The following is a 14,101-nucleotide window of genomic DNA, read 5'->3' as shown; positions in this document are numbered from 1 at the left end:
AGATTAAGAATACCTACATCTTAGTTTGCTACAGATCCTCACAAAATCGTGCCGTAATCATTTCATTTTTTAAAAATTTTAATTATTCAATGACATTGAGAATAACGATATAAAATAACCTTTTCCTCCAATATCCTGATCATATCGCAATATCAGTCCAATTTATTGCAATTAGATATATCCTCATATTGTGCTTCTGTACTTATTTCATATCTGAGCACTTTGATTTCCTCCAGATCAAGCTGTGCAGACTTCTAACCATAGACTGTATTAAAAGGATCATTAGAGTCATTGCTTCTAGGTTTGCGCCACACTGGTATTTTTGTGCTTTTTCTGTTTTGCAGGATGGCAGAGGCTCCCATGTCATGTGACTGTTTTGTGTCCTTGCCCCCTGGCTCTCGCGATCACCATGTGATTTTTTTGGAAGAACTCCGACCGTCCCCGGGATGAGGTGCTCAGAGGTGCCCACTACCCTGCAGCATGTCCCTCTCCAGGCTCCATGCTGGAGGTAAGCAGCATGACTCTACAGTCCAACACCACCACTGTCACTGCTGCTAGTGCAGCCCACGGACAACAGGCATCATGGATCTCTGAAATACACATGCTGTCTCGGTGTGTAAATCACAATAGAATATTATATTGATCCTTTGGACAACCATATAATATTTGCTGATTCGAATTCAGGTGCCTGCAGTCGATGCATGAGACAATATCATATCATAACGCAGGAGGGTCTGGTGAGTCCACACAGTACTCTGGGATGGGTTTATTTATGGGTGCTCTGGTTATTGGCATGTCTTTATACCAATCTCAATCGTCTTGGGTGGCACTATGCGCCGGACGGAGGCATGGTACACATGTTCCACTCTTTTTGGTGGAACGTGTGTAAGTTGTAAGGATGTTTTAGTTGTCCAACAGAAAACTCAGATTGGAGTGATAGTCTAGCTAGCTGTCTGGATTTACCCTGCAGAGATCTGAGGAGCAGGTAACCATAGTCCTCAGAAATCCACCGGAGTAAAAATACCAACACAAGGAAAGCGGAAAGTGAGTGACATTGCTTCCAAATGAGGGACAAATCCATAAAATAACAAACTTGTCATTATCAACAATAACAAAAGATGGAAATCTTTAAAAAAAATGTTTTAGCTATCTACGATTGTTTGATTGCTAATGTTAGCTCTAAACGCTATTTCAAGTGACAGCTTTTGTTGTGTTTGAATGCTAACTTTAGGCCAGCGGTGAACAAACTTCGTCAAGTAGGTCCATTTTTACTGTGGTGACATTACAGAAGTCTCTAGTTAGCATCTTGTAGGCTACCATGCGCAACTCACATCTGCACTCGTCCCAAAGTGACGCATGCGCGACTCACATTTGCACTCAACTCACATTGGGTAGTGACATTGGTGCCAGCATAGCTTCAAAAAAAATGGGCATTGTCGATGTTTTGTCATTTTAGAATCGTAAGGTGTTGGTAGTATCGTGACATCCAATACAAGGGACGTACTACACTGAAATAGTTTGCGCAATGTAACGGGAGCCAGAAATAAACAACACCGTTCTTTTGTATCTTAGCCTCAGTTTGTTTTTTTGTCTGCAGTGCACATACATCCAGATCCCTCAGGTGGAGCACACCCACGCTGTTGTCCTCAGCAAACCAGCCTGGATGTGGGGTGCTGAAATGGGAGCCAATGACCAAGGAGTCTGCATCGGGAACGAGGCTGTCTGGACCCGAGAGCCTGTGTCCCCCGGGGAGTCTCTGCTGGGCATGGACCTTGTCAGGTGAACACCAACAAACTTTTGATACTTTATTGGTGAAAGAAAAAAAAAACTTTGGATAATAAACAGCTATTTGGACTGCATAATACTAGGAAAACATGCAGTATGCAATACCGTTGTTGAATATCACAATAACGATATAACTTGTGATAAATAAACAGATACTAAAGTACTATACTACAAGTACCATACTGATACTAAACTCAGTTCTCCATTTCACTGCTTTCGGTATTCTGCTAAAATACAACAAATTACTTGTTAAATTAAAACAAATCAAAACATTATCATTTCCAACATTCTTTTATTGAACACATTGAAGGTAATATTGAAATAATATATGAAAGGCAACACTAAAACCAAATCAGTTACATTATAAAGTGCAGTTTTCTACTCATACATTACATACATTAGAGCTCTACCGCTGATATTAGGCATTTCCTGATCTAATCTATCGATATAGGCATTTATAATGGCCAATTTAAAAAATAAAAGATAAAAATGAATTCATCAGAACCATTTATAATGACAAATAAATAATTCTGATGAATGAACAGTTAAAAAATAAAAACGGACGGTCAACCACGTTATGAGCGTTGGCGTTGCATAGTTTGTCCACCAGAGGGCGCTCTACAACGTCCCTCTTGGCAACACTGATTATTTTTATTGTTAATGTGTTTTTTTTCAAAGGACTTCAAGTTTACATAAATATACTGTATATTGGCCGATATACCAAATATTTGTATCAGCTTTAAAAATCCGTTATCGGTCAGACTCTAATGTACATATATACAGTATATATAGTTTTTGGCAAGTGGCAGTCTCTTAATGTAACATGAGCATGTCCATGCAGAGTAATGCAACATATCCAGTAGGTACACACAGTAGTGTGTACCTAATGGATATGTGTATCTATGCATGCACTATGTTGTGTTGAATTCTTTAAACAGCAGATATTGTTTGTTCGTACAAGACAAATTTCCTTTGCGACAATAAAATCTATCTTATCTTCTCTTATTCTTCCTTTCAACTAACAAAGATAATCTCTGAGTGTCTTTAGCGGTATGTCGCAGCCTTTCATGATGTGTGTATTCCACCAGTTGATATCGCGATGATGATTTAAAAAAAAAAAACGATAAATTGTGCAGCCGTACAGCTTATCCAATTTTAGCAATGAAGAAAAAAACTAATCTTCAGAGCTGATGGGAGCCACTATTGACTGCATCCTAATTAAATAGAGTTTGAAGCTTGTATATTCAGTAAAGTATTGACTTAATCGCCTCAGGCTTTGATCAGAAGGCTGTGCAGATTGTTGCAGCATGTTGTGACAGGTGTAGTAAGTGTTGTTGAGGCGTAGCACTTTATCTCTGTGTATGAAAACACCCGTAAGGAAAATCGGCAAGTAATTCTCAAATACAGCAGCATTTCCTCCCAAACACATGGCACAGGAGCGTGTAATTTGGACTTCATGGATAGATAAAAAGCTGATCAAACAATAAATACATAGATAAGTTGTAGAAAAGTAGATAAATACACAAGGATTCACATTAGTTTGTTTTATGTTGAGACATGAAAGAACAATATTGGTTACCCAGGTGCAGCAGCGTACCCAATAAATAACATTGGCACTGCAGTGTCATAGCTAAAATAGACCTATTTAATAAATGATGACCTAAAAGTCGATGATTTTCTAGATTAATCGATAGTTCTTTGGTCTATAATATGTCAGAAAGTGTCTTGTTTTGTCCACAACTCAAAGATATTCCGTTTACTGTCACAGAGAAGTAAAGAAACTACAAAATAGTCACATTTAAAAAGCTGCAATCAGAGATTTTTTTTAAATCCTTTTTTGATGATAAAAAAATGACTCAAAGCGATTAATCGGTTATTAAAATAGTTGGCGAATTATTTAACAGTTGACAACTAATCGATTCATCTTTGCAGCTCTACAACACATAGTTAATAACCGAGCAGCAAAATGAAAGAATTATTATCATTAATAAATGTCTTACTAACATTTATAACTGAATGACTTCTTGTGATGGTCAGACTGGGGTTGGAGCGGGGTGACAGTGCCTGGGCGGCGCTGACCGTCATCACCGACCTCCTGGAGCAGCATGGCCAGGGGGGGCCATGCAGGGAGGACCCCGAGCCCTTCAGCTACCACAACACCTTCCTCCTGGTGGACCGCAACCAGGCCTGGGTCCTGGAAACCGCTGGGAGACTGTGGGTGGCGCAGAAAGTTACAGGTAAGGATGGAGTTAAAACTTCAGGGTGAAAGGTCTTGCACTATGGGTGCTGAAGCATAAATGAGAGCAGAACTATATGTATTTACAACATAGTGAAGCATGACTTGTTAACACCTCGGATTTCTGTCATGTCCCACATGGAACTGAACAACCTTCTGCTGTTATTATTATTTGTTAACTTTTTTTTTTGTTCATGAGAATACCCAGCTGTTTGACTTGAATAATTACAAAATATCATTTTTATTGGAGTTTAGAGTTTTTTTTATTGACCTTTCACTGTCAGCACAGAAAGCAGACAGAGCACTAACAACTTGCACCAGTGCATGTGTGTGTGTGCATGCATGTTTCCAAAAATCTAAACGGGGTTTCTGGAGTCACTAGCGCCAAATATATATTAATCCAAGGCAGAAAATATTCCCAGTGAATTCACAAATTTACTCCTGCTTTAAATTATTCTTTGGGCATTTTTAGGCCTTTACATCTATAGGACAGCTACAAGACATGAAAGGGGAGAGACGGGGAAGGATACGCAGTAATCTACATATGGACACACGCTGTGCCAGTTGAGCCACTCAGGCGCCCAAGAGAAATACATACAGTCCCTGACAAAAGTCTTGTCGCTTATCTATTTTGTAGAAACACCTGCTATTAACCTGACTTTTAATTAATCAGTTGGTGTAAGAAATAGCTCATATGAAAAGCTAAAACCCTCCCAAATGATGTTCAATGCACTGAAATAAATTAGTTTCACTAAAAAAAGATATATTATTTAAACAAGACAGAACGGTCAAATTTTGGCAAGACAAAAGTTTTGTCGCCTATACATAAATTGAACAAATGTACTACAAATACTAAAATATGTCAGCAAATTAAATAGTGGTGCTGTGAGATTCAAATTTAATATCTTGTATGACTTCCATGACCTTGAAGGACTGCATCCATGCGGTTTGGCAAGGATTCAGACCATGTGTTGATGAAGTCATCAGGAATAGCTAGGAAAGCAGTCTTCCTGCCTCCCAGAGTTCATCAATATTCTTTGGTTTGGTCTTCCATGCTTCCTCTTTCATCCTACCCCACATATGCTCAATGATGTTCATGTCTGGTGACTGGGCCGGCCAATCCTGGAGCATCTGGATCTTCTTCGCCTTGAGGAACTTTGAAGTGGAGATGGAAGTATGCGATGGAGCACCATCCTGCTGCAGAATTTGGCCTCTTTTATGGTTGGGAATATAAGAGGTAGCTAAGATTTCTTGGTATTTGAGACTATTGATGTTGCCTTCCACCCAGCAGATCTCTCGCACACCCCCATACTGGATGTTACACCAGACCATGATTTTTCCGCCACCAAACTTCACTGTTTTCTGGGTGAATCTTGGATCCATGCGGGCTCCAGTAGGTCTCCTGCAATATTTGCGGCAACTGTGGTGTAATTCAAAAGAAGATTCATCTGAAAAATCCACTTTCTTCCACTTCTCCAGCGTCCATCCTTTTAGCCGGCTGTGGGCCTTGGCACATGCCACACGGTTTTTCAATTGTCTTTTGTTTAGTGCTGGCTTCTGGGCACTGATTCAACCATGGAGGCCATTTCGAGACAGAATCCGACAAACCGTTCAGGTTGACACAGGGACTTCAGGGGACCAGGTCTGGTGGAGCTCTGCTGCAGTGGAAAATGGGCTGGCCTTGGATTTTCGAGCCAACAAACGGTCCTCTCGAGCAGTTGTCTTGCGGGGTCTGCCTGACCTGGGCTTGTCAAAAACATCTCCAGTGTCTTCAAATGTTTTTTTAATCCTCTGTACTTGACGCTGAGACACATTGAAGGTGTCTGCCACATCAGCAGTGGATCTGGTCTTCAACCTCTTGATAATTCAATTCAATTCAATTCAATTTTATTTATAGTATCAATTCATAACAAGAGTTATCTCAAGACACTTTACAGATAGACCACACTCCAGAATTTACAAGGACCCAACAGTTCTAGTAGTTTCCTCCAGAGCAAGCAACAGTGCGACAGTGGCGAGGAAAAACTTCCTTTTAGGCAGAAACCTCGGTCAGACCCAGGCTCTTGGTAGGCGGTGTCTGACGGGCCGGTTGGGGTTAGAATGAAGAGTGACAATAACAAAAATAGAAAAAATTAGTAGTTTGTAGCAGTTCTTTGTGGTAGTTCCTGGCATAGCAGGACACTGTGCGGCATTACAAGGCACAGCAGGACGTAGCAGGACGTAGCAGGACGTAGCAGGACGTAGCAGGACGTAGCAGGGCACCGCAGTCTAGCAGTTGAACATGGCATCACAGAACGTGTAGCGGAACCATGGCAATAGCTGCTACCCTGATTTCGGAGCCTCTCTGATCCAAGGGAGCATGCTGGGGAAAAAAGAACATAAGGACTCCGGGGAATGACTCCCCAGAAATAGGTTAGTAACACGCATTTCTGGGACATGGATGCACATAAATGAAAAGATGGAAAGATAGAGGAGAGAGGAGCTCAGTGTATCAAAATAAGTCCCCAGCTGTCTAAAACTATTACAACAAAACCAAGAGAGACGAGGTAAAGAGAGCTCCAGCCCGGCCGGGCCAGAACTCTCCCCAACCGGATCAGGCTGTATGCCAAGTCTCCCTTTAGTTCTATTATATTCTTGATTATATGATAGATAAATCTGAAAACTATGTGACTACTAATCCCTAACAAAATTCGATTCTATGCCCTAACTAGTGTATCAAAACTTAAGTCTCAGGGTGAATCTTAGGCATGTTTGCAGAGGTCTAGTTGCAGTTGATGTGAAGGTCTAGTGTACTGGGGTTGTTTTTATTCACACCTGAGACCTAATTGATCCATTATTAGTCACAGGTGAAGCTCATATGACAAGGCGTCAACACTTATGTCTTTGCAAAAATGTACTCAATGGGCTTTACCAAGCTGTGAATATTAGAATACTTTTTGACAGTTTTTTTTTACACTGAAACAGTATTACAAAAGCTGTTGGGATTAAAATGAGCCATTTCTTGTAAATAAATCTTGATCAGAAATATATTTCAGCGGCACTTCAGGTCAATTTGTACACAAGCGACAAGACTTTTGTCAGGGACTGTATTTTGACCCGGTGGAGTCAGAGAACACCAGAGACAGTTATTGCTTCCAGGCAATGCTTTCAGTAGTTGTGGAGTTACTTCAGTCTGGACCTCAGCTGTGTACCGAATAGCAGACCACCTCTGCCATCCCTACAGCCACACCGCTAGCGTGGCTAAACGCATCTACAGGACAAGTGTTAGACCTGACTAAAGTTCTGCATTGAGTGCTCCATAGGTGTGAATCTTTACTGCTGTCACGATTTGATGATTATCCTGTCAACGATTCAAATCGTTTCAAAATCCCGATGCATCACCTCCTAGATATTATTATATATTGCTACACATGGTTTCATCAACAAAATCAAGCAGTCATATATTTAGGAACTCCTATTTTTATTGTATCTGCTCTTATAAAAGACACTTCCTTCCTTCCTACTTGAACGTAGCAGAGTCTGAACACAGCAGACAAAGGCAAATGCAGCGACCAGGAAATCAACAAATAACATCACTAGTGTTGGAAATACTGTATATATGAAATATTGTAATACTAACTACACACCTTGTTGTTCATTCTTTAACATGAGACCACAGTTTATAGAGCTGTGTCATATAATTCACGGAATCCTGAAACTGAGGTGAAGTGACAGACCATCATTCAGTCACTCATTTCAAACAGATTGCAAATGTAAGCAGGAGACTTGCATCTTTACATGCTTATAACCGCTTCCTCATCTCAGAGGGTGTGAAGAACATCTCCAACCAGCTGACCGTCGGTGCCGAGATCTCGGCAGAGCATCCGGAGCTGCGGAGCGTGGCCCAGGCTCAGGGCTGGTGGGACGGGGAGGAAGAGTTCAACTTCTCTCGGGTGTTCACCCCCGAAAACCCTCCTGCCAGGATGGAGTTGGCCAAAAAGCGCTACAAGGGAGGCACCGAGCTACTCCAGCAACATGACGGTGAGCGTGGTCACGTCCTACGTGTCCCAGAATGCCTGGGATATTCCCCTTAGAACAGGGGACTGCAACATATATTAGGCCAATACCTCTATAAAAGAGAGACGAAGCAGGGCCCCCTCCATTACATGTTGTTCCATTACATGTGTTGCATTTTAAACTTGGCCTACAGTAATGTGTATGGCAGCCAAAACCCTTTTATGGTGCATACAATATTAAGGTATTAAAATAATAATCATTGACACATTCATTTATACATCATCTTATAATGTTAAACATACATGTAGCACAGTTTTTTTTCTCCTTTTTACTGTCACTGAGCTGTAACATTCATCCACTGTGTGTCTCCTGTGCTGTCTCTGGTCTCAGGCTCAGTGACGGCAGCGGTGATGATGTCCATTTTGAGGGACAAGCCCAGTGGCATCTGCATGGACTCTGGAGGTTTCTGCACCACAGGCAGCATGGTGTCTGTCCTTCCCAGAGACTCCAGCCTGCCCTGCATCCACTTCTTCACCGCCACCCCAGACCCCTCCAGGTAGGTCACTAACTGAACCAAGAACTCCTGAGTCTAGATTATAAAAATCTGTCCATGTATTTTAATCCCTATTTTTATTATTATTCTAGTGTTTTAAGTCCTAGTCATTTTCTAATCTTTTTCATGTTTCTTTCTCTACTCAAAAGAAGAAAACTAGAAAACTAATGGCTTTGTAAAATAAAGCATTGTCTATATATGTTTTAAATGTTGCTAAATGTGTTTCATGGTGCCTCAGTGGCTGTTTAGGCTACTGCTGTACTTGAAGGGATACTTGGCAGATGTTAAACAAGCTCTGTATCATCTTTGTGTGGGCAGTGTGTTTTACCTTGCACTGGCGCCTCTGAGCAATGAAGGTCTGCCAAGATCCATTTCACGTCATCCAGCAGATCTTGGCAGACCTATGCTGCTTGAAGCTCCATGCATTGGCGTCATGGGGGGAAGCTAAACACCATTCATCTAAACACACTGCCCACACTGCCGTGACATAGAGCTGAAGCTAATTTAGCAAAATATCTCTTCAAATCTGTCATTGCTACTTTGGTGTTTCACCTTAGACACTCCACCAAAAGGGAGCAAAAATTCTTATTATATCCTACTTTCAGTTGCACTTTTCATAGCATGTATTCCTGGTATGTGGTAGACTCTGTTTAGGAGACTACACTGCAGTGGAAGTGATGTGTTTACCTTCATGGCATCAGAATTGAAGCTGTTAGTATAAGCAGCAATAGCTACAATAAGACAACAAGAAACCTCAAAACTTCAATAAACTGCTGATTGATCAGATGTAGCAAAATATATTCATAATAAATTTCACTTTATTGAAATATTGCAATGTAATTTTAATTTCAGTTATGGAAGTGCTGGGATGCAAACATTATTTCCCTCCTTTTCTTTTCTTGCATTTTGTCTCTCTCTTTGGGTCAATGGGAGTTTTTGAGTCTATCTTTCTCTCTTTTCTGTCTTTTTCTTTCCCCACATCTTCACCCTGGTAGGTCTATATTCAAGCCTTTCATCTTCTCAGACTGTTCCGTCCCAGTGCCGAGAGTGGTTTCCCCGCAGTTTGGCCCAGACGACCCTGTCAGGAAGCAGCCTCGCTTTCAGAGCCAGGTGGACCGCAGACATGACCTGTACAAGGCCCACCAGGTGGCGCTCAACACCATGGAGACCAACCCGGTGGGCACTCATGGATGACCTAGGTCAATGTTAGTCCTGTACTAGTCTGTATCGATGACGTTCCACTTCCAGGATGTTCAGGTGCCGCCGGAAATTCCGCCAGATGTTGCTCTTTTTAGGCCAGCTGTCCAACACCTTCTGCTTTCTTTGTGTTGACATTTTAAACTTTGGCGGATTTATGAGGACTAGGGTTAACTGCTCCTCAGATCTCTGCAGGGTAAATCCAGACAGCTAGCTAGACTATCTGTCCAATCTGAGTTTTCTGTTGCACAACCTTTGAACGTACATGTTCCACCAAAACAAGTTCCTTCCCGAGGCTATTTTGCAGCGGCACCGTGCCTCCGTCTGGCACTTAGCACCACCCAAGAAGATTGTGATTGGTTTAAAGAAATGCCAATAAACCAGAGCAGAGCCAGAGTCCTGTACAGATCCTGGCAAAGCTGGAAGCTTTCATTCTTTTCAGACACACATCCAAAGCAGAATCAATTTTATCAAGAGTTGAACTTGGTCAGTTGTTGATGGTAAATTCCAGACAAGTTACAGGCGCAGGGCTGACTCCCAGTGCAGAGCAAAACACAACAGGACCTAACTGTTAGTGCAGACAAGACACATGGCATGAGTGTAGACTAAACATAAACACACTACAAGTACACATACAAAGCCAAAGAGCAGGGTTTCAATCATGACTACTCTGTGCAACCAACTGAGATTACTGGGAGGTATTCAAAACAAAGTGGCATTTGACTTTCCTGTTTTTTTGTTGAATCAGTGTTCAATATTATAAGCAAATATGTTTTACCGACATTGAGCTTATGATTTATCCCTCATGTTGTCCTTGGGTCAAATTGACCCGTTTTCCCATATCAATGTTCTTTTTAACTACCCCAAGTAACATGATTGATTCCAGCACTCTTTGGCAAGTACAAATCTCTACTCTAAAAATAGAAATAGTATTGAGTAAAAGTTGACATATTCCAGTCTGTGATTATCCATCAACATCCATTCCTTTGATTTTAGTCTAAATAATTCTTAATTTCTTCTTTTCTAACTCAAATGTTAGGTATAATTTCCTATAAATGAGATTTATTGACCATAAATTCTAAAATGACTGTAAAACTAAAGTTAATAAGTTAGTGTTACATAGTGTTAAACGTCAAAAAAAGTGACATATATTAGGGAAAAAAAGCATCAAAAGTGTTAAAAAAAGGGACATAAACATAAAAAGTTTCGAAAATTGATAAAAAGTGTCAACAAAAGTGTTTTAAGACAACAAGGGTTAATACATGCTGTAGAATAAGGTGAACTGACAGTTACAGGAAGACGACAGACACACAAAAGTCTGGTATAGTAACCAAATTCCCAATTCCACACTACGTACTGGTTCAAAGCAGGATTTGAGTATGTTGTGCTTAAATGGTAGATAACTACTCTCTTTTCCACACTGCAAGTTTGATAGGAACAACAATCTTTGAAATGGTTCCAGTATTAAGTGTGAACGCTGTAACCTGCAGCCACAGAAAAAGTGCTTGTTTTTCTCTGGAATGTAACCCTATGGGGCAAATGTTCATCGCCAGTTAGGTCCACTAAAAGTGCTTGTTTTTCCACTGAAAAGCTCAGATTATTATTCCTATAGAGAAGTTCCTTTTTAAAACCTCTTTAAGACCTTTCTGTTTAACCAGAAACAGCTCTGAGGTTGCTAGCACTAACCCCACCAGACTCCATTTAAAAACCAATACTTTAAGCTTGTCTAAAGCCAACATATCTCACATGTAAATTGGTAAACTACGTGTTTATTTCAACCAAAATAGGTAGTTGGAAAAGTTTCTGTTGAAAATTACTGTTTATTTACATGGAGTCTGGTTGGTTTAGTGAACACAATTATGCGGATGTTTTAATGTTTACAATAAGGATCTTATTCTTTAACAGAAATGTCGACCTCCTTTTTCCTTAATGTTGTCAGACACTTAGAATATTAACCTGAGCCTGTGTGTCCAGGCTGGCCCAGTGGGTAGAGGTTTATACTGAAGGTTACTCGAGGTTTGTGCCTCGACGCAGAGGTCCAAGGTTCTAATCTGACCCGTGACGATTCCTGCGTGTCTTTCCCCGCTATTGCTCTCCCTTTTCTCACCTAGCTGTCCTATCAAAATAAAGGCGGAGAAGCCCAAAAAAATAATCTTAAAAAAAAACTGAGCCTGTCAGTGGCAAAACAAGCACTTTTTACATTAGTCACTTTGACAATAAAAGATACAAAAATAGGGTCCATGTTGATAAAAACAGTAGTTACCCTTTAAGTATACTTAAAAATGCTTGTGAGTAAACTGCAAATTCTTAAAAATTCAAAAGAAACTACAAAAAATGTTTCTTCTCGAGTGTTCTCATGACGTTACCTACTCGCTAACAGTGCAACACACAAAGGAAATGATAAACTCACAGCTGTAAAATGTTAAAGTGAGCTAATGTTACTTTTACCGAACAGCAGCCAATGTGGCCACAAGTGACAATTACATAATGATACATGCTAAAACGTGGTGTGACATGTATTTGCAGTGTATTTGTATTCTTTAGTTTTTTTAAATTATTTCTTGGGCATTTTTAGTCCTTTTTTTGACAAAACAGCTGAAGACATAAAAGGGGAGAGAGAGTGGGGGAACGACGTGCATTGTGTGTTATTACTTATGACCTATGGGATGTTTTTTTGTGAAATGTGACTTAAATAAGTGCAGACAATGGTGAAACAGCTCGAAAAGGACCCTGTAAAAATACAGGGGGGAAAAGTACATACAAAGGATATTCTTGATATTGGAAATTTGTTTTAAAAAGCAATCCCAATTCAAGGTCAATTTACCAGCTTGTACCGGGGCTTTCAACTTGATCACACAGTATTCATCAGCGAAGAACTGTCCTCGGTTGGCATTGACTGACATACAAACTCAGTAGCTGTTGGAGTTCTCCGTGCTGGCTTAAAAATTAGCGTAAAAGTTGATTATTCACCTTGGAAACAGTAGTCGTATGAAAACAATCCCAAATCAAGGTCAATTAACTAGCTTTTTTGGAGCTTTCTTACACATAGGAAAGTGTAATTGGCTGCAGCATGTCAAAATTTGGTTGATGTATTTCATCACTTCCTGTTTCTACAAAGCAGTTAGGTGCAAAACTACCCGTTAAAACAATATACTCTGGTTATTAGTGTGCAGCATATGTTGTATATAATACCGCAATTTCCCCCACTGTGGGACAAAAAAAAGTTTATCTTATCTTATCTATAATCAGTATAGGGTATGGAACGGGAACACAACTGTTGCCTGCTGTTTTTGTATGTAGACACCCAGATTAGCCTGCAGAGGAGATGGAGGTGTGTGATAGCTGGTGTGTAAACTGCAGTCATCAAGTCTGCGTCTCCCGCCACAGACGCCTGCTTGATTTGCAGTCAGGACTTTTAAAAAAAGGTTACAGGATTCCTGTAAATAACGTGATAGTACCTAACAGGGCTTGGCCAAGGTTTAGGATTTAGTCAAATGGATCCACTGCTGACGCAGTTTTAAACCTACTATTTTGAGCCAGGTGTTACTGTCGTTTTGACATCTCTCTGTCTTTTCTCTCTCTGTCAGGACGAGGGTTTAGCCGTCTATGAGATTCTGAGGGACCTGGAGTCGCAGTGTCTGAGCGAGATTTCAGCCATGCTGAATGGAGAGATACCAGTAGAAGAATTGGGGGACTGTTTTTTGATTCCGTGGACACAGAGATCAAGTTCTACCAGTGAGCAGGTGGGAGGCTTCAGGAGCTGCGTTGGTGTTGTGTCGTGCATGAATGTCTTCCTGTTGTGGAAAACTTTAGGCTACATTCCCACTACTATGTAGTGGTTTTTAAGCGGCATTTGAGCCGAAAAGCGATCTCCGTGCACAAGAGTTATAGCCCCAGTAGCAGAACTAATCTCTGTTTATAATAATTTGCCTAAAAGGCATATCAATGATCATTCACATTTACTGGGCTACCGCCCTCTTGGCTGTAGTTGCCATGGTAGTTGATTTTAGATTCAGACGAGACTACAGCGAAAAGAAGCTATGGCGAAAAATAAGATGCAAGATTCTTCTTCTTTGTACGGAACATCAACAAGGTTGAAATGTTGCTGAAAGAAACACGTGACAAGGCAACGAAAGCCCTATTCCCACGGGATTTGAATCATCATGGGACCCCCCACATCAAAATTTCATGTGGCATTCGCGCAGATTAAGCGAAGCCTTTAATTTTTATTCAAATTTGTTGACATCTGTATTCTGATAGTTGGGTCCCCCGGAGGTGCGTGAAGTAGTTTGAGGTTCAAAACCTTTTTGGCCCAGGTCCGGTAGAGGTTACCA

The 14,101-nt window shown here is 40.7% G+C and overlaps 1 protein-coding gene across 1 annotated transcript; it reads left to right on the top strand.

Moving 5' to 3' along the window:
* The first annotated feature begins 301 nt into the window (after positions 1 to 301).
* On the top strand, positions 302 to 13,521 carry LOC116676294 (secernin-2-like). Its single transcript, XM_032507509.1, is given in 9 exon segments — positions 302 to 417; positions 419 to 508; positions 1,598 to 1,779; positions 3,823 to 4,022; positions 7,826 to 8,041; positions 8,408 to 8,573; positions 9,566 to 9,746; positions 13,355 to 13,460; positions 13,463 to 13,521. Coding segments are annotated over 9 exon segments (1,257 nt in total). The 5' UTR covers positions 302 to 345; the 3' UTR covers positions 13,507 to 13,521.
* Positions 13,522 to 14,101: the final 580 nt, after the last annotated feature.

This window comes from Etheostoma spectabile, unplaced genomic scaffold (genome assembly GCF_008692095.1).
Source record: "Etheostoma spectabile isolate EspeVRDwgs_2016 unplaced genomic scaffold, UIUC_Espe_1.0 scaffold00002972, whole genome shotgun sequence".
NCBI classification, from domain to species: domain Eukaryota; kingdom Metazoa; phylum Chordata; class Actinopteri; order Perciformes; family Percidae; genus Etheostoma; species Etheostoma spectabile.
Note: the sequence above shows the minus strand (reverse complement) of the source record. Positions and strands in the feature narration are given on the sequence as shown.